The 24,893-nt window shown below is 35.5% G+C and overlaps 1 protein-coding gene across 5 annotated transcripts in view; it reads left to right on the top strand.

The window, feature by feature from the left end:
- The window catches only part of Np (Notopleural), a 107,491-nt gene extending 95,851 nt beyond the window's left edge, over positions 1-11,640 (top strand). For 4 of the 5 annotated variants that reach the window (XM_067111252.1, XM_067111256.1, XM_067111253.1 and 1 more), the window contains exons 7-10: positions 546-698; positions 920-1,035; positions 5,052-5,206; positions 8,531-11,640. In XM_067111252.1, coding sequence (XP_066967353.1) covers positions 546-698; positions 920-1,035; positions 5,052-5,206; positions 8,531-8,692 — 586 coding nt within the window. In that variant the 3' untranslated portion in view covers positions 8,693-11,640. Of the gene's footprint in view, positions 1-545; positions 699-919; positions 1,036-5,051; positions 5,207-5,369; positions 5,525-8,530 lie in introns of all 5 variants that reach the window. The other variant, XM_067111255.1, reaches the window with a different exon arrangement.
- Positions 11,641-24,893: the final 13,253 nt, after the last annotated feature.

Here is a 24,893-nt window from a genome sequence, read left to right as displayed (position 1 = left end):
TTGGTATGAAACTAGGAAATTGAAATCATTAAGTTTGTTAGGTTTTGATATAAGTTGCATTTTTAGCCACCTAATGGTTACCTAATAAAGTACTTATACAGCTTAGTTATCTGTTGTTCATTAAGCTTTAGGATCTTTTCAAAAGTTTCTCGAGAACGAGACATCAAGCTCTTGACTAGTTCAGCAAATACAGATTTATTGACAACATACTTTTTGAAGCTTATGGCAATACATTTGAGTTCTTCAATATATTTTCCCATTTGGTTAGTTATGGTGCCTCACAACAAGCCTGCAGACGCTTCCGTTTTAATTAACAAAGTTGAGAAGAGCAGAAGAACACCCAAGGAGAGAGGAATAAAGAATGTCGAAAAGGAAGCAAAGTAAATCTATTAACTTTATGAGGCCATTTCTTCATTATTCTTTCGGCCGTTGTGCTTCACTGACGGGCATACCATTTTACACTGTTCAGTGATGGAAAAGACATATACATACAGATTTTTCGTGCTAAGGATTGATTTTAAGAGCATTCTCTTCATACTTTGCAGTGTCCAACCTGACGAACTTCTGCTCAGATTAGGAGAATTTGATCTCGAAACCTCTGAGGAACCTTATCCTTTCACCGAGAGGAAGGTTCAGATTGTTGCCACACATCCTCAGTTCGACCCCAGAACCTTCGAATATGATTTAGCCCTACTCAGGTACGTGTGCAAGGTTTTTGACTGGTTTCCCATGTGAATGAACTTTATTATTTAATAGATTTGAAGCATTTGCTCAAATTTGTAAATAAACTCTTTAATTATTACATGAATTCAGCATGTTAGTCGAAAAAATGAAACTGTTTCTAACAATATGTTAGACGTAGTGTTACCATTTAAACTTATATTAAGATTCCATTGCCAATCCTATAACCTTACTCCAGGTTCCAAGAACCCGTGAATTTCCTGCCGAACATCATTCCGATATGCGTACCACAAGACGACTATACTTTCATAAATGACACTGGATATGTCACAGGTTGGGGACGACTCTACGAAGGTAAATGATTAAGTCACACTAATGTCTGAAGCTTTGTTCAACTCCTCTGTATATAACTCCACGCTGTATTATTCTTTTGTTTAATGATCATAGCATCAGTGCTTTAGTTTTATTATACGAGTACCTTTAACCTTTTGATAATGTATATAGTAATGTCAGTTATATAGTATATATAGTATATATATATATATATATATATATATATATATATATATATATATATATATATATATATATATATATATATATATATATATATATATATATATATATATATATATATATATACTTATAAAACAGGGACCACTTTTCTGTTCCTCTGACTTACAATATTTCGAAACGTCAATAACCTTCTGTACTGGACCATGATGGACTCTCGGTGAGGAGCTTTGACCTGCCATGCTATTTGACAAAGGGTTTACGGTTCATAAATGACAGAAGCACCTATTAGATTCCCATCCTTGCTCTGAGATAGGCAGTCAGAAATGTAGCAGTTTTGCTACTCTCTGTTTAGTAAGATTGAAGAATGATTTTTAACGCGAGAGCCATGAGAAACTTTATGCTTATCACGAACTGGTTACTTTTAAATGTCACTAATCTTGCTTTAACACTCACACTAGAGTAGCCAGAGCATATGTCTAAATGGCTCTATGGTACTTTGTTCTTTTGGTGTTGGTACATAGTTTGCTCACAAATTTGTTAGGTTGACTTATTTATTTGATTATTTATTCTTTTCTAAAAGCCTTGTATAACCTTCTTTCCTGGAATGGAGGAAGTGTAAAAGCTGTCCAAGATTTACAGTTTACCTGTTATATTATTGAGCATTAAAACCTAAATCATTGCTAGGTATAGTTCATCTGTTCTCCAGGATTTGTGTTTCTTTTTGCACTTTTAGACAGGGAGAGACTCTCTAAAACTGAACTTGGTTTTGGTCTAATATGTTTTGCATGCACATTTGACTAAGTGCTATTTTACTTAAAATAACAATAAGAAGGGTAGGTAATGGAACTGTTCTGATTTATTTGTACATAGGTCTTGGTAAATGAAATATGATTTTTTTTCTTTATTAAAGTAACATATATGAAAGGAAAAGAAAAAAATAATAATAAGTTTTTCTTTCAAAAGACTTCGCCCTGTTATCTCCAGGGGGATATTGATATGTTACACAGTCTAACTTTTTAACACAGGTGGTGATTTAAGTGATTGTGGCTGAGCTTTCTGATTGCTTGAGTGACGATAATAAACAGGTGATCACACACACTACTGGTAGTTATGCCAGGTGAACTGATGTGGTAGTTGCTATGTCCTATACTGGGTCTAATCCGGTTCCATACGGTGGGTAGGATGATAAATTCAAGTGGAAAAAGAGAGGATTTTTCTTTCTGCAAATAAAAATTGGAGTCCTTTTCATTATCAAATATTTCAGTTTCTAGAGCTGTGGTCTTCCACGTAGCGGTGGCTTTCTGACAGTGTGTGGAGAGTCTCTTTTTAAGACATATCACTGTATTGCCTGTGTTGGAATGAGGGCATCCTCCTTCAACAGAACACTTGGATCTGTAGTGTATGGGCTTTCTCACCAACATCTGAGTAGCTTTTTTTATCTTTATAATAAGCGGTGATAATGACACTCTGGCCAGAGTTTGTTGAGAGATATCCCTTTGGACGATACCTTGAGGGTGTTTATGAACAATCACCACCTGGAGGAGAGATCCCTTTGGCATGTTACCCAAAGGAATGTCATTACTACCAACCTTCCTCAGGCAGTTAACCTCACCATTTATCGTAAAAGTACAGAATCGTTGTCGGTAATGAGAAATAACCCAGCCCCTGCAGTTGTGTCCTTCAGAAGATGGCACCATCTTATTCCTACAACTCCCTTTCAGACATATCCAACTTTTGACAAATAGCCAAAGATTTATTATTACATCCTAAATCCCTAACATATTAGGCCAAATGGAAGATCATACTTCCAGGATGAGAATCATTAGATAGCAAAGAAGTTTCCAGGATGAGAATCATTAGATAACATAGAAGATTCCAGGATGAGAATCATTAGATAACACAGAAGATTCCAGGATGAGAATCATTAGATAACAAAGAAGATTCCAGGATGCGAATCATTAGATAACACAGAAGATTCCAGGATGAGAATCATTAGATAACAAAGAAGATTCCAGGATGAGAATCATTAGATAACAAAGAAGATTCCAGGATGAGAATCATTAGATAACAAAGAAGATTCCAGGATGCGAATCATTAGATAACAAAGAAGATTCCAGGATGAGAATCATTAGATAACAAAGAAGATTCCAGGATGAGAATCATTAGATAACAAAGAAGATTCCAGGATGAGAATCATTAGATAACAAAGAATATTCCAGGATGAGAATCATTAGATAACAAAGAAGATTCCAGGATGATAATCATTAGATAACAAAGAAGATTCCAGGATGAGAATCATTAGATAACACAGAAGATTCCAGGATGAGAATCATTAGATAACAAAGAAGATTCCAGGATGAGAATCATTAGATAACACAGAAGATTCCAGGATCAGAAACACTAGATAACACAGAAGACTCCACCTGCCTTCAGTACCTCGAAGTTATAGCAAGAAAATCCTCTCACAATTCCTTGCTAGGTTTTATCATCCTGCCCGCAATATAGGGCAAGGTAGGACACAGAAAGTGATCACATATTGCTGCCTTATCTCACTCAGCCAATCAGAGTGCTCGATCGCACCCACTTGAGTCTCTGTAAGTGGTTCCCCTTGTTGCATTAAACTTATTCCACCTGTGAAAGTAACAGATCACCAGTTGTAGAAACTTTGGGTTAAAATGGTAGAAAAATATTACTGCTTTTATTTACTCGCATGAACTTTTGGCTGTTACTTCATAACTGAAACACTGTGGAATACCACCACAGAACCTGCTATAATCCTTTACTATACATACACATATATATATGTTTGTGTGTGTGTATTTGTGTAAGTGTGTGTGTGTGTGTGTTATAGTAAGGTCAAGTATGATTTACTTGGGATCCCTAAAAAACTCCTTCAGGTAAAATTTCTCTCTTTTCCGTGATGGCTTATATGTGACTTAGATTTCCGACAGTGGATCGCTTATTGTTATCAACCTCATACTCCTGTATTAGTGAAAAGACAACTGACGCCTCGTATTCTGATATGCCGTCATGAAAACAAAAGCATTATTGTATGGATTCATTGCTTTCTTTCATTAGACAGATTACTGCAACATTTTTATCAGCATGTCCTTTCAGCTAAAATAAATTTTTTCAAGCTTTTTTTTGTCACTTTCTTGTATTTGTAAGGCGGCAAAACTTTAACCTTTTCTGTTCACTAGCAAACCCATATTTCCTGATCAAGTTCACCGCTCATTGCCTCATTAGCCCTCAATCTTATAAGTTTATAGGTTTTTCCTTTGTGCGTATGTGTGTATGTGTGTGTGTGTGTGTGTTTGTAGACATCCTTTTCCCCACACTGAATAGACTATTTAAATGAATATAATTTTGTACGATGATCTGTGAGCTGACATATATTAAATCTATATATTCACACTAGAGGATGTTCTGGACTAGATTCCAGTGATTATCTTATCAAATCTGTCATTTCATATCTCCGTTTAATGTTTAATTTCCATACATCATTGTTTGCAACTTTTATTTTCTTCATATGACAAAAAAAATTTTTGTGTGTATATCAAATAATTTTTATAGGTTACTTTTTATCAGTTCAGATTCCTGTCGTCACCACATGTCATTGCTATTGATTTTGCTAAAGATTTTGTAAAAGTATTGCAGAATATTTTTGTATATTTAAGAATACCATGAATAGAAAATTATGAATAGAAGTAACAATCTTTTTTTCAATTTTGCAAAGAGAAATCGTCCAGTGTGAATATAGACTTTGTGACTGCTGCAGGTACTTGAGACCTTAGATTTACAGCAGGACTCCACGCACTAACTCTTTTCCTTCTTCGACCACCTCTCCTACGCAGAAGGTCCTCTGCCATCTGTCTTGCAAAAGGTGCCTGTACCCGTCATTACTAATGAGGAATGTGAGACAATGTACAGAGTAGCAGGCTATGTTGAGCACATACCAAACATCTTCATTTGCGCAGGGTACGAGGCAGGTCGTAGAGATTCTTGTGAGGTGAGTCAAATTTTGCCTTCAAGTTTTGCCCCACTTTTCAGTCAGAAGTGCGTTTTCTATGCGAAAACGATTTCTGATTGTTAGTGTACTCTAGAATGTCTTGCCCTTCAGGTTTTAAAGGGTGACCAACCCATTTTATTTTTTTTCGTTCTTCGATATTAAGACGGACCCCTCCATGCCAAAATGCAAAAGGTGGAAGTGCCTGTTATAAGCAACGAAGATTGCAGACAGATGTTCTTGGCGTCCGGAGGTCTTGTTAACATCCCTAATATAATGATGTGTGCAGGATACGCTGAAGGGAAAAGGGATGCTTGTGAAGTAAGTATAGATTGTATTTCATCTCATAATTCATAGAAAGGTAATGTTTGCTGTAATATTAGATAATTTTACTGTTTAATTTTGTGTGATTCAAAGAAAATTTGACTTGCAAAGATCTTTCGGAGGAAATTTCCTTACCACCTAAAGCAGCAAGTAACTGAATGAATCTCAGAACTTCGTGGTATTATTACACAGAAAGCAACAGAAACACGAGAAGTAGTGCAACCAGCGCACAGTCCTTGACACGGGACACACAAAAACAAGATCCAGGAGTTTTTCTCTTGATTAATCTGTTTACCTTCTTAGAAGTCACTAACTAAAATTTTAATATGAGAAACGAATCTTAGCTACAGTAATCATTATTAGATTGGGGAAATCACTCAAAAAGACCAGGTTGACAATGCTCTTCAACTCATCCTCTTTAAACTCAGCTAGTCAAGTTAACTTAACCTTGTTGGCATAGACGTCACCCTACTACTCAGCCCATTTCGTCCTTCCATGTTGCCCGTATGATGAAAATAACCCCTCCGTAGACTCGCTGCCAGCCTTTCTTCTACCTGCTTTTCATTTATCAGGTTTGCTTCACTTATTTCTAAACACAGTGCTAGGGCATCTCCCCCCAATCGAATGACAGAAAACTCACTGTACTTTCTATCTCCTGCAACTTTGCCATAAGTCTAGCCTTGCTAATCATGATAACTAAATCCCCCACGCCGCCCCCTCTCTCTGCTGGACAACTTTATCAAGTCGCCAAGTATTTTACATCTCATGCCTTGATATAGGACTATATAGCATGTAATGTCTCAGTAAAAAGTAATAAGCCAATGAAAATAAGAATTCTTACTTCCCCCCCCCTCCTGTCCTTGGGTCAGAGAGGTTATGTGATACCAACCAAGGTTACTCTACCCAGCTTTACAACAACTGGGGCAACTCTACCCAAGTGTCTTCTGTCTGGGCCTAACCTATAATAACCAAATAACTCTACCCAGACGTCCTCCACCTAGACCAAGCACGTCTCACCTTCAACAACTATGCTGAAAAAGAAAAGCCAACTCTCCTCAACAACCACCACAAGAAAACCCTTTATCAATTAATGCAACAAGCCATCTCTGGTCAAACCATTCCCATGTTTTTTTCTCTCTCTCTTTTCTCCTATGCTTCCTGTACATCAAACACTAAATGTACAGCACCCAATTAAGAGCTTGTGCCCACTCATAATCAAACTCCTACAGTTTTACATTGCTGAATGACTGGTGAGTCCATCAGCCAGGTTGACTAGCACTACATTAAATGCCAAAATTACCTTGTTTTTGGACTTAAGATTCCGCTTTTGATATACAGCCATCTCCTCTGGTGAAGCAATAGTATCATAAGTACCAAGCAAACATATGTGAAAAAAGGAAAACACTAATTATTTTTATTAAGTATAAGATAAGATCAGGCTGGGGATTAAGCAAAGTTATTTGACATAAAAGGTGTACCGCAGGAAGGAAATTAATTTCGTGTGTAACTTCCAATGCAAGGAAACTTCTTAAGGATATCTGTGAAAACCTTTCAACTTAAGGAAGCCCTCACTTATCTGGTAATAACCAAAATCGTGACTGGCCCCTGTGCTTATTTTTATATAAAACTAAAATGTGCTTTAGTACCTACAGGAATAGGTAAAACTTTTCTTGCACACCTTTGAAGGAAAGGTATAATATCACATACCTTCTCATCAAAGAATTATTACCGTATCTTGTAGATGGTATGCAGTTTTGCAGATTCTTTCTCTGAGGTGCTTTGATGGGTTTCAGCTGGAAACTACCTGGCTGGCGACTTACCTGATGTGATGGGCATGGAACAGACTCCATTTTTTGTTTATAACTCTAGGCAATGTTTATGGTATAAATCCTTCAACCTGGCTGATGCAAAATACCAAAAAATACATTGTTTTAGGGAATCAAGGATCCGTAGCTATTGTACATTACATTACCACTCAAAAACCACAGTTGCATTAGGGATTCACTGGTTATATATTGTCGACCAGTCACAAGACTGCAGGAAGGCCTGAAATGTTAACCTTTGCACTGAATACATAAAGGTATTGCACGCTTTATGCAAATTTGTGCATGAAAAAGGAATTTTTCTGCCAAGATTCTTAAATGCAGGGTAGGGCCTGTTCTTGGCTTTTGTTTTGAGTGTACTTTGCATTTCCTAGAGCAGGAGGATTATAATATTTTCTGGACAAGAACCTGCTATTATGAAGGTTGCTTGCAGAACCTTTGAAAGCAACAAAACTTTTCGTAAAAGAATTCTGCGGTCAAAACCAAGCTAGAAGATGTAGTTACTGAAGTAGTAAGTGAGGGTAAAAGATACCAAGTTAATCAAATGAATAACATAGTAAAAAAAAAAAAAACGTTCAACTCAAGAGATCATATTTCCCTAAAGATATTCGTATAGATATTTCCACAGTGAAGACAAAACCGTTATGGAATCAAAGTCTCACTTTCACAAAAATATCAATTATCATAACGTTCATTATAGCCCCTGTTGTGGATATACATATCAAGAACTACCGGCAGAGGCCTTCAAGAAATTTAAGTTATGGGTCATTTATTGATATATATAAAAGGATTTAGCACGTTAACATTTCCTTTTAAGCTTAACGGATTTTGTACGTTATTAACAAAATTTCAGCACAAGTAAGTTGAGTCTCTGTTATCACAGTAATTAAATTCAGTATCTGTATTGCAAGTTTCCTTTCATTTTTCCATAGTGTTCCGTTGAGAAGAGCTTATGACTGTTCTTGGAAACTGCTTGTTTTTATAAATAGTTTTAAAAATGCCCGAGAACATAATTCTCATCAGTAGAGTTCATTTTTACTGCTGGAAGTCAAAAAGACGTGTTTCCTTAGTAATGCTGCATAAAGATTACTGGACATAGCACAACAAACATTTTTAGGATTGGTGTTGGTTATTATCTGAGAGAAGCGTAGCACTGATTCAAGTCTTCATCTTTTTGCAGGGCGACTCAGGAGGACCGCTAGTAATCCAGAGGTCGAATGGAAAATGGTATTTAGCCGGCGTCATATCTTGGGGAATAGGTTGTGCTCTACCCAACCAGCCAGGAGTTTATACCCGAATATCTGAATTCCGAGAGTGGATTGAGAAGATCATTGTCTTTTAAAAATTGTTAAAAACTATTTATTATCGCCCTTCCTTTATAACTAGTTGTATCTGTTTTGTTGTTACTGATGATCGTTGTTGATTTTGCTACTTATTATTTTTTATCGTTGTTATCTTCTTATCTTGAATGTATGTGAGTAGGATTTGCGTAAAATATTTTATCGAAACTGGGAAACAGATATTTTTATGGAAGATTTGAGAGGTCCAGAATGGAAAACCGACAGTTCTTTATATTCTACCGGGAAAACATATTGACTCAAGAAAAGTATTTTTCCCTTAATTGTCAGAGGAATGGTAGAATGTGATATATGCTATGTTTCTAGTTTCTTTGTTGTATTATTTTTAATATTTATAAGTAACTGAACTAACGGGCATCCAATATCGATGTTATAACCATCAGGCATTATTTTCCGACACCATAAGTATCACTTATGGCACATTCCTTCAGGCAGTTTATTTTCTATATAAGCCCTAGACATCATTCACATCGTCATCATAATCATTATCATTCTCCTTAGATATTGGCTTCACCATCATATCATACCCATTTACATGATATATAATCTCACTATTTCTTTTAACTGCTACAGACACCGGAAGGTGTCTCTCGATACGTATCTCATTCTCACGACAACTTTTAAGATTTCTGGATCAAGACTGCTCAGGTTATACAAAGTCTTCTACTTGGAGAGTTGTTGTGAAAACATGAGGAGTTGTCATGCTTGGAGTGTCATTATTTGTCACTGAAGTAATCGTTTGGAGCAGCGCTCATTTCCTTGATTACATCATGGTCTTTTATAATCATTTGTAAGCTCTGGACCTCATTTATCTTGATGATGCTCAAGATTACCGTTTATCATTTCCATAGGTGCGTCCTGTGTTCCAGACAACCTTGTCTGGAGTGCGTCATAGGTTGTCAATTACCCTTATCCTTATCAGACGTGTTGGGAGAGTTATTTCAATCTGCTTTATGAATCTTATTAGTTGTCCTTCTTCATAAGGATCATATTAAGTAAGTTTCGTGACATTTCTGATGAGTTGGACTTATTTTCCTTTTTTTATATGTATTTAGCTAGCCTGTGATATTTTGGAGGTGGCACCACCAAATCTCACCTCAGCTCCTGTGTTTTTGTTCTCATTGCACTCACACTGAGTTGTTGATCATTCTATTTATAATTTGACCTTGTAGCATATTTTCAGTGGTTTTACTCTTATCTAGCAGAGATTTAGTATATTTTGTTAGACATGTGTTTCTCTTCGTAGAAAATGTTTTTTTTTAGAAAATTATAAAAAATATTCCCATTCTTAATTGTACATTTAAGGTATTTATTCTATTTATTATATATTTAATTTTTAATTTATAATTGTACAGTATTTATTTGTGGAATACTTTTTTAAACAATGAAAATCGAGTTTTTTGATGCTTCCGTAGATCACTAGGGTATTCAGAGTCTGAAGAAAGTTGACTTATCTTGGAAGTAATTGTTTATGGACTTAATTTCATTATTGTTATTTTTATTGCTGCTGTTATCCAGTGCAGTAACGACTGCATCAGCCCATGGATCTTCTACAGAAACGTCTTTCTCTGATGTATAATTCGTTTTCCTGCAGGAGTATTGGCGTGAAGCTAATTCTAAGGGACATTTTCAGAGTTTATTCTTGAAGTTCAGGTCCCAGACTTTGCACAAAGACTATTGATGAGTTTACAACTGAGTGAAATGTTTAACATATATGTACAGTACGTACATTATAAACTAGGGGGACTACCTAGCTGTTTACTGGTCGACCTTCTACAACAGTGGCATTGGCTGGCCAACCTGTTACCTTAAGAGCTTTAAAGGATGGGATAAAATCCTTTATAGGATGGGGAATGCTTTCACCTACCTGGGGATCACTCATGTGTTCCGTAAAGATTTCTTCAGGACAGAGGAAACTCACAGGACAACCAAGCGAAGCATCATCCAATCTCAAACGAAAGGCCAACCAATTAACGTCACGGCCGAACGTGCACTTGGTTCGGCTTTGCCTTTGTTACAGCATTGTACCTTCCCCACTAGAATGTGCAGAGTCGTCTGAGCAAACATCTGCATCCTGCAATGATAGAATATTTCTGTCAGTTTCAAGCGGAAATGTATCTCGCCCTTTCCTGCTGAAGAAAAACGTATTATTAGTGAAAATAGATTCTGTAAATCAGTTGCTTGAAACAGTAGTTATATTCAAAAAGAATTGTTTGAAAGATAGTCCTATTTATTATTATTATTATTATTATTATTATTATTATTATTATTATTATTATTATTATTATTACAAATCTCGATTTTTCCCCATGGTATATATTTTTTTGTTCATTTACGTAATCACATGAATGCTGGTGGTGTTATAGTTGTTTAGCAGTCTTGAAATGCCACCTTTTGACTCTTGTTTGATTTTGAGTGGTCATCAGGTGAGCCACTGAGTTAAATAGGCCTTTTTCAATATCCTTCAGACCCTTATTTTAGTATCCTTGTTTCTCTACTCAGTATTTTTTTTGTAGTAAACACTGATCCATAACGTATGGACGCAATATCAGAGAGTAAAGAATTCATTATTCATAACTGGTTTCGAGCATTTACTACTTCTAAGTGAGTTTATAACTATTTCAAATAAATTTTTCCAGAAAAATACTGAAAATTATTTAAAATTACAAAAAGTCGTAAAATTATTCAATAACTTTCAGAAATGTTTATTATGGTATTCTTTTTTTTTATCTTATTTTTTACTTAATCTAATAAGATATATATCTGCTATGCACATAATCTCCTTAGAATTTTATAATAACGATAAATATATATCTTTGCTGGTGTTACCAAAAGCCTAATGTGCCATCTTTCATGCTACTGTAATCTAAATTCAGCTTTTGTATTTCAGGAAGAATGGGAAAACTGTTTTTTTAACAGTTAAGTAACTGTTTGACCTGCGGGCATCATCTAATTAGAGTATAACTAGTTGTGAATAATGAATTTTTTGCTGCTAACTCTGATTTATTCAGATAGTAAATCTACTATGGTCCCTACCTATACATGTCTAAAAGGTGCCTAAAGAGAGAACATTGTTCAGGAAAATGTTTTCCTCATTTCAAATACACAGTGCAGTATTTTTTTTTTTTTTTTTTGTATTTCCAAATGTTTCTCTGAATGGAATTTAAATTAATTCCTGCTAGCCTAACAGGTAAGCACTTTCAAGATTCGACATATTTATTGTATCTGTAGAAGTTGTTATTAAAGCTAATTTGTTTTTTTAGCGACAAATGTGCTTGCAAGGTGCCAGTTCTTTGGTCCAGTAAAATAGAAATGTACAGATCATAATTAAATGACTATGACAAGAAATTATGTTATTTCATTTATCATATTGGCTTGGGTATAGCTTGAGATTTTTGGCAAAAATATGAAAAATGCATGACATATGTCCAAACAGTATTTATCGCCTATTCAAAGCTGCACAATTGCATAACTAAAAGGCAAAGCCCATCGGTTTAATAATCATTAGACACAAGACTGGCTCACATGTCAACCGAATTTTTTTTTAAGAACATATTGTTATTTGTGGTCCTTTAAGTGACAATCTAGTTGCCATTTACATGCACACAATTTAAAGATGATTTTTTTAGCAGCAGGAAAATGATAAACAATGATTATGATTTTGTTATCAGATAAATCATCCATTAGTTGTTTTCGATTGTTTCCAATGGAATACAATGCCCAGTCTCTTAATTGTTTTATTTGCTAACACAATATAAAAGAATATAAAATTAAAGATATTCGTTGACTGATTTTAATACATTATGAATGGTGCATAACAGCTACAGAGGAAATATAAAGTTGTTCTATCTACAAAACTAGATGTTAAACCAAGCAGAGGTTAAGCCTTACCATTTTTAACAGACAACACCAAATCAAAACAGGATTAAAAACAAATTTTGGGACTCTTTTATTTGCCATCAGTGAGATTTCCACTGCTTCGCAACTAAAGAAAAATAATTAATATCGGGTTTATATTTTCTGACCTTGAGAGATATGGGTGCGCTACTAGCTAACATCCCTAACGCTACTCCTATTAACAGACTTAACGAAGTTCATCATTGAGGAAAATGTTTCCCATGAGTATGTTGATGAAAAAATGGAAAATAATCCTGCTGTAAGATTTTTCTCACAAACAAAATATGAAGGAGGAGAGTATGCCTTTCGCAATTTTGGTATGCCTTCATCAATTGATGGATTTTGATGCTAATGAATGAAATTGTGTTTTGAAGATTCCGAGATCAGAAAATAAATAACAGTGGAAGGTAATCGATTTAGGAACTAAACGTGTGGTTGGTCCAGCCTTTAAATAATTCTTGGGTGATGTGAGTTTAATGCATTAAAAAATAAGAAAGAAGGGAAGGCATGATAAATATTCACCACTAACTTATGCAAAGCATGATATTGCAAACAAGTCTTACAAAAGGTTTGCCAATAAATAACTGTTGCATGAAATGATTTCGATAGGTTAATACACACTCAAACACACACACACACACTTAATGTTACCCATAACTAGGTAAAATTTTCCACACCATGTATATCGAGTGTTACTCCTCTTAGCAGAGTTTGAAGCACATTTACAGATGATGCTTCAAACTTGAAAACTTATGTGAATGGAATAGCTCTTAAGCCATTTCGGTGCTTTATTTTCAATGCATATCCATTTGTAATCGTTTTTCATATTCTCGTGTACTACTGTATCGAACCGTAGGTAAAATGTATTGGCGTCAGTTTGTCATTTATGCTTAAATGGAAAATAACCAAGGAACGTAAACAAATAAGTTTCTGTGAGCTATAACACCCTAGGACAGGATGGGTTGGGGATCCAGGATAGGTGAAGCCCCCCCAGACGTATTGTGTGTGGCACTCAAGGTTAGGTTAGTGTAGACTAGCTAACCTGCATTTTCACTCTGTGACCTTTCAGCTTTAGCTTGACATCGCCGTTGATTGCACTGAGACTACGAAAACCGACGGTGATATTGCTCATGTTAAAGTAACTCGAAAGATTGCTTCATAGGTGAATCATCTATAGCTCTGATAACCAGCTTCAGAGGATCTTCTTTGTATGGAATGTATTTACACAGAGATGAAGTTCTGGTAATATGTTAAGTCTACATATGTGCTAAGTTAGGCCAAGTTAGTTTGATATGCAGGCTCCTAACGTTCCCATAAACTATCTTCAGTTCCTTTGTTGATATTTCGTTATCTTTTATGGGGCCACTTTAAAGATTTATTTTTCACCAATTTTTTTTCTTAAGCTATCAAATGTTTCTCAAGATTCTAAACACCAGTTCCTTATGTTACTGACCCAAATTTGAGAAATATGGACAAGATTTTATACTGTCTGACCAGAAGAGTAAAGAGAATGAAGATTCTGACTTTTACTTCAGAATACTTTTCATTTCATTGGCTTCAAAAAATTACGTCACTCCGAAGTGCGTTTCAACATAATATGAGTCAACGCACACAATCTCCTTAGCATCTAGAGTATCTGTACTCTAATGAAGCAAACAAGGTTCCCATTCTTAGTGCCAATGTAAATCAAAGACTAAACTTTTTTGCAATTAAATTCTAGTTCTGTTGTGGAGTTAAAGCAACGAACACACGAGTTCTTGAATAACAGAAGAATCGTTTGCATTTCCTTAACTGTCCCAGTAAACATCCTGTAAAGAAAAAATTCGACAACACAAATGTTTGTAATTATGACACAAAAATTAAAGCTTGGGTTCTCATTAAGCCAGTAAAATAAGTTTTTAACAACTTTCTCGCATGCAGACCAACCATTTGAAAAGCCACTGACCAATGCAGCAAAAATTCAAAATAAATGGCTGCAAAACCACGGAACCAGAGGTACCCAAAAGTGCTAACAAGTGAAGTGACCAAGAAGAACGACCGCTTACAAGGTCAAAACAACAGAGCTGCCGAGCAAAATTGCACTGTGTCAATTTACCAAGGCTCTTAATTAAAGGCCCAGAATAATCTGACAGCTTCTTGAACACAGTGATTATATAAATTTAACATTATTGGAATAAAGTCTGTCAACTTTACCATTATTAGTATAAGTATTAATTGCATAAAAGCCATAGCTAAGCATAGGTTTGTCTACTGTATTAAAAGTGGAAAGAGAGGCTTGTTCATTGTATTGTAGACATGAATATCAGTGAAGTCATGAGTTTTAAATTGACTATTGAGTTACATTAATTTTATTAATAAGCAATTGGAAGCTATAATTTACGTTACATGAAGTGTCAAAACATCAAAATTGAAAGTTTCACCTGAAGAACAAAAAAATACGCTAAATCTTGTTGAAGACAATGCACTACCAAAAATCTATATTTACCTGAAAATGTTTTTAAAGTTATCATTTAAAGCTGAGAAGTACATATGCAAAAGTAAACTTAAATTACCGCTGAGTTTTGGAAATTAATATCCTAAGAACGTATCATGAAAATTATTCGAAAACAATTAATCGAAAACAATTATTCGAAAACATTTATTCGAATGGAAAGTTGTTCGAAAGAAAGTTATTCGAAAGGACAATTATACGAAATGATAAGTATTCCAAATGTTGTTTGAACCTTACTCTAATAAGCAATTGTTCAAATAGGCAAATAACTGTTTGAATGTTTGTTTGAAAGTTATCCGATTTTCTTAGTTCAAATGTTTGTTTGAACGTTATCCGATTTTCTTAGTGGTAATAAACGTCGTGAAGGACATCAAGCACCAAGGACTTCATTTCTTCGGAATACTGCAGCCCTTCAGTGATGGCCGAATACATTTCAAGTGAAAAAGGCAAGCCTATGCTTAAAATCGATGGTTTCCTATTCGTGAAAGACAAGCAAGTTGGTAACAAGATATATTGGAAGTGCAATAAGTTCGCATCGTATTGCAAAAGCCGAACAATTACCAATGATGGTGAAGTGATTAAAGTTCCTCGTGAACATAACCATTCCGGTGATGCTGTCAATACAGAAGTGCGCAGTTTTATGAACGAAGTGAAAAGTGATGCGAAAGAAAGCCGTGATTCTCCTCAGTATGTCATTTCTGCAGCTGCATCGCAATTAAGTGAAAGTGCCGCGCAAGCTTTACCACAAATAAGCTCTATAAAAAGAACTATTCACAACGTAAGACAAAAAGAAAGAGCAGGCTTAGCTAATCCAATTCATAGACGGGAAATTGTTTTAACAACTGACCAAACTAAAACTCATAAAGGGGAGCAGTTTTTGCTATATGATTCCGGCCATTACGATGATAGAATGCTTATATTTGCAACTCAGAATAATTTGAGTCTACTTGAGAAGAGTGCAAATTTACAAGTGGGCGGAACATTTAAAACTGTACCTCAGTTATTTTAACAATTATATACTGTACATGCTGTGAAGAATAATTACACCATTCCTGTGGTCTACGTCTTACTTCCAGATAAAAGGGCTGAAACTTATAGAAGATTATTTGCTCAAATTAAGTCTATGGTTCCAAATTTACAAGTTTCGACCATAACTTCAGACTTTGAACTTGCAGCTATAACTGCCGTTAAAGAAGAATTCACCACAGCTTCTCATTATGGATGCCTTTTCCACTTAGGCCAGTGCTTGTATCGAAAGATATGTGATTGTGGTCTGAAAGTGAGATACGATACAGATTCCGAATTTGCTTTAAAAATTCGAATGCTGTTAGCCCTAGCCTTTGTCCCCGTTGACAAAGTTACTGAGTCATTTGAAGCTTTACTAGATTCAGATATATATCCTCAAGATGTAAATCCTATTTTAGATTATTTTGAAGATTCATGGATTGGTCGTCCTTCAAGACGTCATCGACGTAGTCCTATGTTTGAAATAAGTATGTGGTCTTGTTTTGAGAGAGTCAATACTGATTTGCCTAGGACTAACAACGCACTTGAAGGATGGCACAGAGCTTTTTTACAGCAAATGTCATCTCATCATCCAACAATATGGAAGTTCCTAGATGCTTTAAAAAGAGAGCAGGGTTTACAAGAAATTCACATTGCCAAAGTAAGAGCAGGAAGCACAAATATGAAGAGTTCCAAGAAATATCGTGACTTGAATGAAAGGATAAAAAAGTTAGTGGCAACCTTTGAAGAGTACTCAGTATTAGAGTATTTGCGCGCTGTAGCGCATAACTTGCATTTATAAGTAAATCTGTTTTATCATGAATCTATTTTAATAGTTTTAGTAATAACATTCATACTTAAAAGATTTCATCCTTTTTGGTATTTTTACACATTTGTTTAAATAAAGAATTTTACATTTCGAATAATTACCATTTCGTATAATTGTCCTTTCGAATAACTTTCTTTCGAACAATTTTCCATTCGAATAATTGTTTTTCGAATAACTGTTTTCGAATAATTGTTTTCGATTAATTGTTTTCGAACAATGTTCACATAATCCTTAAGAATAGCAAAGGTAATTTAATATCTTTAATGAAAAAATATTTAGCTTACATTAACTGTACTATCTTATCATCGAATTTTAATTGCAAAACTAATAGTTAAAAAGTCTTTACTAAAAATGGCAGAATTTTAGAAAAATAATTAAACTCTGGGTCAATGTCCAGAACAACTCCGCGGTGAGATATAAGAAAATAGGTCACACTATAATTTTCACAATATAAAATAATAAAACTTTGTCTCTGAACACTTTTTGAGGAGATTCACCATATCCGAGATATTAATGATTATCTAATCGGCATCCTCGAAAATTTTCTAAGTCGTTTGTTTACATCCAGTAGCCCTTCGGGTATTATTACAGTTTCGGTCAAATTCGGATATCTAACATTTTTTTACTTGCTATCATATATTTTTGTCATGATTCATACGAAATACTTACTCGCATCTTCCGCAAATTAAGAGTTACGGAGATATTTGCCGATGAATATTGTGCCTTGTTGTTATCGCAAGGATGCGTTTATGCTGCCATGTCAGTTTTTTCTGCTGATGCGTTTTTGTTTTTGTCAATGTATTGTGGGTAAAAATGCCTAATCGTCTTTTGTTTTTCGTTATGAATTATAAGTACGGTACAAATGCTGAAACCTGATTGGTTGCTTTGTTTCAAGAATATCCAATTAACTGCGATTTTGGAATAAGCCGGCTTTCTACAAAAGTGCGCTTCAGTTGACTGCCACGGATTCCGTCGTGCACGTCTGCAGTGGGTGTTCTCTGTCTTACTTTGAGGCTATTGGTCGTTTCCATGGACATTACAATGGAACTCCACAGGTTGTGAATACCTTTCTTCGTGAACATTTAGTACTACCATCTATTTAAGGTAAGTGAAGTGGTTAACGAAAAGGGTAACATTGCAGTTTCGGCCGTGAATTTCACCGAAACTGTAACTAGACGTTAGGGGTAAAATTTCGTTCCCTGTGGCAAGCGCGCGCAGCGCAATATTACCGCTTGCCAGAACATACGAGCTTGCAACAATCATTTAAAATGTGCATAAGCCGCGTAGCGGCGTTGCACCACCCGAAACTGAGAGCGGTACCCATGGCGGCCATGTATCTCTAAATCTAATCATTTGCGGTAGAAATAAAGGTCAGATTCGTTGAAAGTACACTATTTAAGCTAGGGAAAATGTAATTTTATATCGGAAATGTGAATTTGACCGAAACTGTAAATTTACCGCACTTCGTGTACTTGATCTTACTGGAGTTAGTTCGAAAATGAGGTTTTTTACTGTAATGTTTCTCAGAAAGAGTGTAATGTTTCTCAGAAAAACTAGTTCCCCATCGAATGATTTTCAATTTTTGACTTATAAGGTTAGACAATACCTGTCCCCCAACCCCCTCCATAGCTAATATGGCAAAATTGTGGGTGTTTCCTCATCATAAGAAGTGGTCTAAAACGCTTTAAATATGAAAAATATTACATTTTACTTTTAATTTTGGTACTTTATGCATGCGGAGTTCTTCTGGACATTCACCAAACTCTGAATATAAGCCTTCATGTTACTTTTTAATAAAATCTTTAAAACATAAAAGAAAAAATTATTTGGTTGGTAGGTTGTCTGAACCTCCCATGAACCTGACCATAGGTCATAAGACCTATGGAACAGGTAACGGGAGGGCCCTCCACCCCCAACAAGGGGCACCGTCCCTGTTGGGGTGGAGATGAAAGGAAATAAAATTTGTTTGGTCAGATTACACACAACGTTGCATACACACCTGGTATTCATTAAGCAAAACCTGGGAAAGAAAGTCCATTTTTGTGCGGCTTGAAACAAGTTATTCTGGCTTAGAATTTTGACTTCAAGTTACTTCTCTCAAGCGCAGTTTCCTTCATAAAGTGGTTTGGATTTCACGAACATCTGGAAGTAGTTTTAAGTTTTCGTTAAAAGCAGTGTATGGGATTTGCCTTAAGTTAACTATAAACAATAGGATCTTATACAATATCTAGGGTAGAAAAATCTTTAAAATGAAAGGAAGGCTTTACACGAGTCACATTCGAATATCTAATTTCAAAGTGCATTATACATTGAATGCTAACATCTATGGGCAATCAAGAGATCCCTGCTCCTGAAAAATATTAAATCTTTAGTGCGAAACTAAATTTTTTGTACAAAAATTAATTATCCATTACCTACTAGAGCTGCATAACATAGGAGTGAAAAATGGACGGCCTTAACATTGATTAAAGACTACGATATCAAACAAGTATTCACTGTTGACTACAGAAAAACGTCAAGAAAAAAATTTTACTTAAAATATCAACAATAAGGTCTAATTAAGCTACAATTCTAAAATATAATTGAGATAGCTTAGTTCAAGACCCAAGAACAAAAATAAAGTCTAGGACAACAAGCCATTACATAAGTAAGCACACCAAAGAATTATTCCGAAGCGATGTCACGAAATACTTGAAAGTTGATAAAAAATATTATACATGACCGTAATGATCACTTGAGCGTAAAACAACAAAGTCGTTGTTTTTTTTATTTAAGGGGAAACTTTAAAAGAGCTGTTGATGCCTTAAATTTAACCATTCGATTCTGCGTTCGAATCTTGCCGCTGACGAAGCACGTATCATTTATAATTACCCTTCATTGTAAGTTATTCCCAAGGTATAATGAATTGAATATTAAACAATATTGGTGGCTTAATATTCATATATATATATACATATATATATAATACAATATTATATATATATAATATATATATATATATATATATATATATATATATATATATATATATATATATATATATATATATATACATATATGAATATAACTTTTTGAACAACAGAATTTTTGAAGAATGAATAGATTAACTGACCTTAGTGACAGTGTGTGTGGTAGGCTACTTCGCCCTGACTCAGGTTAAGTACAGGCCTGGATATATATTTGGTTCATTTCATTTCAAAACTTAGCCTCAGATTCCCAACAACAACAAAAGATACAAATATTAAAGGTCACGGAATTGAGAAGGTAAGAGTCGTCCTTACTGCTTGGTGAAAAGAAATAAAAAAAGTATGAAGTAAGGGATACACCGCGCCAAATGAATCATGTGAAGGCAGGTGAAAGGTTCCTTGAAAGGGGAAAAATAATATCCCAAGCTATTTCAGCTGTTACACGTCATACTGATAAGAGTCATAGTAGCATACGCAGCCATGGTAGCACAGATATCCTGAAATATTCAAATGGAGATATCAAGATATGGATGAAGAGCAAGCTAAAACGAGAGAGAGAGAGAGAGAGAGAGAGAGAGAGAGAGAGAGAGAGACTGACAGATGGACAGACAGAGAGCTACTGGGGGGGCATGCAAACAAAATACCTCAAGCCCCACACATCATGACCATCTTATTGGACTGACCATATATTTTTATCACACTCTAGTCGATAATTGCACGCAAACATAAACCCTCTTATATGTACACACACACAAACTTATAATATATATACTGTATGTATATATATATATATATATATATATATATATATATATATATATATATATATATATATATATATATATATATATATATATATACATGTATATATATGTATATATACTGTATATTCTAAACTGAGATTTTTAAATTTCATTCTCTCCAGAGATAGAATTAATTACGCCAGAGACAGGGAATAAACTTAGGCGGCTAATAGTAGGCCAATTTATTTCTCATCGCTTAAGTCATTGCTCAGTGCCTAAAGCCAAGTAGACTCTTTCATATTTCATATATATATATATATATATATATATATATATATATATATATATATATATATATATATATATATATATATATATATATATTATATATCAATTTATTCCATCTTCCCCTAGGTAGTAGCGCTAGAAGAGCTCAGCCGTTTGGTATTCTCAGCATGTCTCGTTATATATAACAAGCCCAGGCCCTTTTCTTTATCCCATCAGAAGTTAGTGCCCATTTACAAATTGGGGAGATTTACGAGCTAACTCGCCACTTTGCAGTCTCTCTAAAGGTGCCACTCCATCATGACATAAGCAAACAAGTCACACAGTAAGAACGGGTGCTGTCAGCTTTCTTGGTATTGTCCACAAATAACTGGAGTAAATACATTTCTGCATCAGATCAGCAGTAGGGACTGGAATTCTTTTCCAGGGTGCCAGGAGATTTTCGCATCAAAGACTGGAACCTTCAGAGTATCAGCTATCCATAGCACCCACATGAACAATTTTCCTGGGATTGTTAGATAGGACCAAAGGTTGGAGGAATCTATATGGTGACAAACAAAGACAAAGCCTTCCTCTTTGTCAATGCAATTTTTCTATACCTCAGTGTCTTGACGAACGCTATGAAGTCCTTCACCTTTTAGGGGAGTTTAACCTACAATTTGTCCACTATTGGCCTTCAAGGACAGCCTGAGCAGTTTCAGATTTATCAGGTGCCCTGTTGCCTTTCATTAGTTAAATGAACTGGCGTTACCTGGCTGTTCCTTCATGGCATGTAGATGTGTTTCATCAATGAGGGTTTTTGGAGTTATAAGTTTTAACTTAATTTACAAGCAGCAGCTGTCCTTAATTGTGTAGGTAAATAGGCTTCTGTGAGGCTCCAGATGGTGGTGGATTATTTGATAAAGAAAGAGTGAACACAGTTCAAAAAGGATGCCTTTGAACTGAAAAGTCGTCAGTCCCTGAAGTTGCGGAAAGAAAAATGAGTAGCCTCTGTGAGAGTCATAAGCCCTAGTCCTTCGTACTAGTACGTTATTGTAAGTAGTACCATTTAGGAAGAAACTAAGTATTAAATAGATATGTAAATAACGACCATACTATGCGTTCAACAAAATAGTATGATATAGGAAACTCCGTTAATAAGCATAGTCTGTAATAACCAATTCATCAAATAACCAAAAGCCTTGGTTAAATCTTTCCGCGTCTGTTGAAAGTACACTACCGATGGAAAAAGCATTTTGTTCCCCTTCAACCAAAGTAAACAGACAATGTCAAGAAAACTATAGTGAACGAAACTTCGTCAGATGCTTAGGCAGACTCCATTCCTCTGGAGTCTGTGAATGTCAAGAAACACAGACAACCACTTTTCCAAAATTAGACTGAGCCATGGAAATTAGTATACAAATCCAAACTACTCATAAAATAAGTAACTACATAGCAAGGTTGCAATTCCTGCCGATATCCATATCTAGATCAGATCATCTGCGCTGAAAAATCAATTAACGTCACTTATGTCGCTTATACTCTGTTCAACGTTAGCCAGCGACAAGGAGGTTACCGATGACCGATAAAACGCTCCTGACTCGGAAGCACCTGCTTGGTGTGCCCTTACTTCACTTTGCCCGACACCCCGGCCATTTTATTTATTTATTTATTTTATTTTATGGCAGGTGAGGAAATGCACATTCATAGTAGAGAGTATAAACTATTAAAACTTTATTGTTCTGAAGTCAAATGTGCTGATTTCTTTGCCCTATCTATCGCAATATCTATCAAGATATCGCTTAGTACAAAAGAGCAACTAGAAATCAGTCGGAGAATCTGCATCTGCCAACATCAACATTACTGAATATTTCAAAATCCAATTAGCATTCATGATTAAATCGTAGTATTGTACTTAGTCAAATTCTGGGCAGTACCCTTAAAGAAAAAAATAGTCCATCTTAAAACAAAATCACTAAACCACTCTTAAAATAAATTCACTAAACGACCCCTTTCTAGTTATTTTGTGCACGGAGAGACAGGCAGGCAAAAAGAAAGGCATTGGGTCAACACATGAGTGAAGACCTCCGTTGGAGACGGTAAAAACAAATAAAAAACGCGCCGAATTTTCTTCGGCGCAGTCGAGTTTTCTGTACACTGTATAATCAAGGCCACCGATAATATATCTATCTTTCGGTGGACTCGGTATAATGCTGTATGACGCGCGTCCATGAAACTTTAACCACGGCCCGGTGGTGGCCTGTCCTATTTCGTTGCCAGACTCACGATTATGGCTAACTTTAACCTTAAATAAAATAAAAACTACAGAGGCTAGAGGGCTGCAATTTGGTATGTTTGATGATTAGAGGGGGGGATGAACAACATACCAATTTGCAGCCATCTAGCCTCAGTAGTTTTTCAGATCTGAGGGCGGACAGAAAAAGTGCGGACCGACAGACGAAGCGGGCACAATAGTTTTCTTTTCCAAAAAACTAAAAGCGAAGGATCGGGACTTTTAGTTCAAATTTCATTTCGATTTTCCTTCGGAAAGAATGACAACTTATTTCCTTTACTTCTAAATAAAATTAATAATAATTTGAAATAATGATCATGATAACTGTGACAACAGTTTTAACTTGAATAATTAATATGATTTTGCCTGAATAGCAATAATAACTGTGTCATCATAGTTAATTTCACAGTGTAGATTTTTTAATTTTTCAGATGATTCCCTTTTCTATGGGAAGAAGATCGCCTAGCAACAACCTAATATCCACTGAAGGGAATGGACACATCAGGGTAGATCAATACTGCAGCACAAGCAGGTAACAGAAACAGTAAGTCTGTAAAAACTGATTCAGGGTCGCAAGAGGACTTTCGCAGAAAAGCCGAAGAAGATGCAGAATGTTGGCCAAAAGCAGCACGATGAAGTTCACCGGAAGATGCTGGACAAAAGCAACTGACTAGGTCAGCCTTTCATAAATATTCAATAAAATTAACTGTTCCCAAAGCAGTAACTAGAGCGAGAACGAGAAGATTCAACCAAGGAAAATCATTATGGTCATTTATGATAAGCATGAGAAATGAGAACGTACGATGTCCTTGCGCCATGGTGTGGATGTTCAACAGTATCACTGCCAGGGTGTGAAAATAAAACGTGGTGGCTGTTAAAAGCGACTAAAATCCTACATATAACTCTGAAGTAACCTACATGTTGAATAATTCCTCTCAGACTGTGCTGTTTATTAACCAAACAAAGGAAATAAAGCGAGCTTGTGAAGATCTTCGAAGCAGATAGCGGTAACAAAGACACGAAGGAGCCATGTGTAGGGACAGAAATCGACTAAAAGTGTTAATACTCGTACATGAGGTAATCTCTCCCTATCACTCTCTCTTCATTAATTATTCAAGTTGTTTTTTTTTTTTATTTACTTCCTGAGAGTGTTAGTGTATTAATTCGACTGCTATATATCTTAGTTACTTATTGGAATAGGCACACAAACACGCAAACGCATTTATGCAAGAGCAAACATATTCCACACGCTTGCATATTCAGTGTTTGTTGACAACAAATGTAAAAACTATAGAAAACGAGCGTCTCGTTGTTCGAATTGATTCTCATCCCGTTTTCCCTTAGCCAAGGCCTGGGAGCGCCAGTTATCGACAATCACGCAAGTCTAGAGCAACTCGTCCGCTCCTCCACCACGGCTTCATGTCCAGGGAAATGACGGTGGCAGATTTTATTTTGCGTAACAGGAGAAAGGTAAAGATTAGACATTTCGATGGTGATTTTTTTATTATTATTGTTGTCGTTGCTTTGTTTGAATCGTTTTTACATGTCCGAATGTTGGTGCAATTCGCAAAATGTGATGTATGCATCGAGCTTATATCACTTGAATAACAACTTCCAGTATTTTATCATATTTCTGTTTGTTTGGGAAGGTTTGACTGGATTGCATTCCAGCATAAAACTTAATACCCAGTCGCTTC

The sequence above is a fragment of the Macrobrachium rosenbergii genome, chromosome 11, assembly GCF_040412425.1.
Source record: "Macrobrachium rosenbergii isolate ZJJX-2024 chromosome 11, ASM4041242v1, whole genome shotgun sequence".
NCBI lineage: Eukaryota > Metazoa > Arthropoda > Malacostraca > Decapoda > Palaemonidae > Macrobrachium > Macrobrachium rosenbergii.
This window is presented reverse-complemented; position numbering and strand designations above follow the sequence as displayed.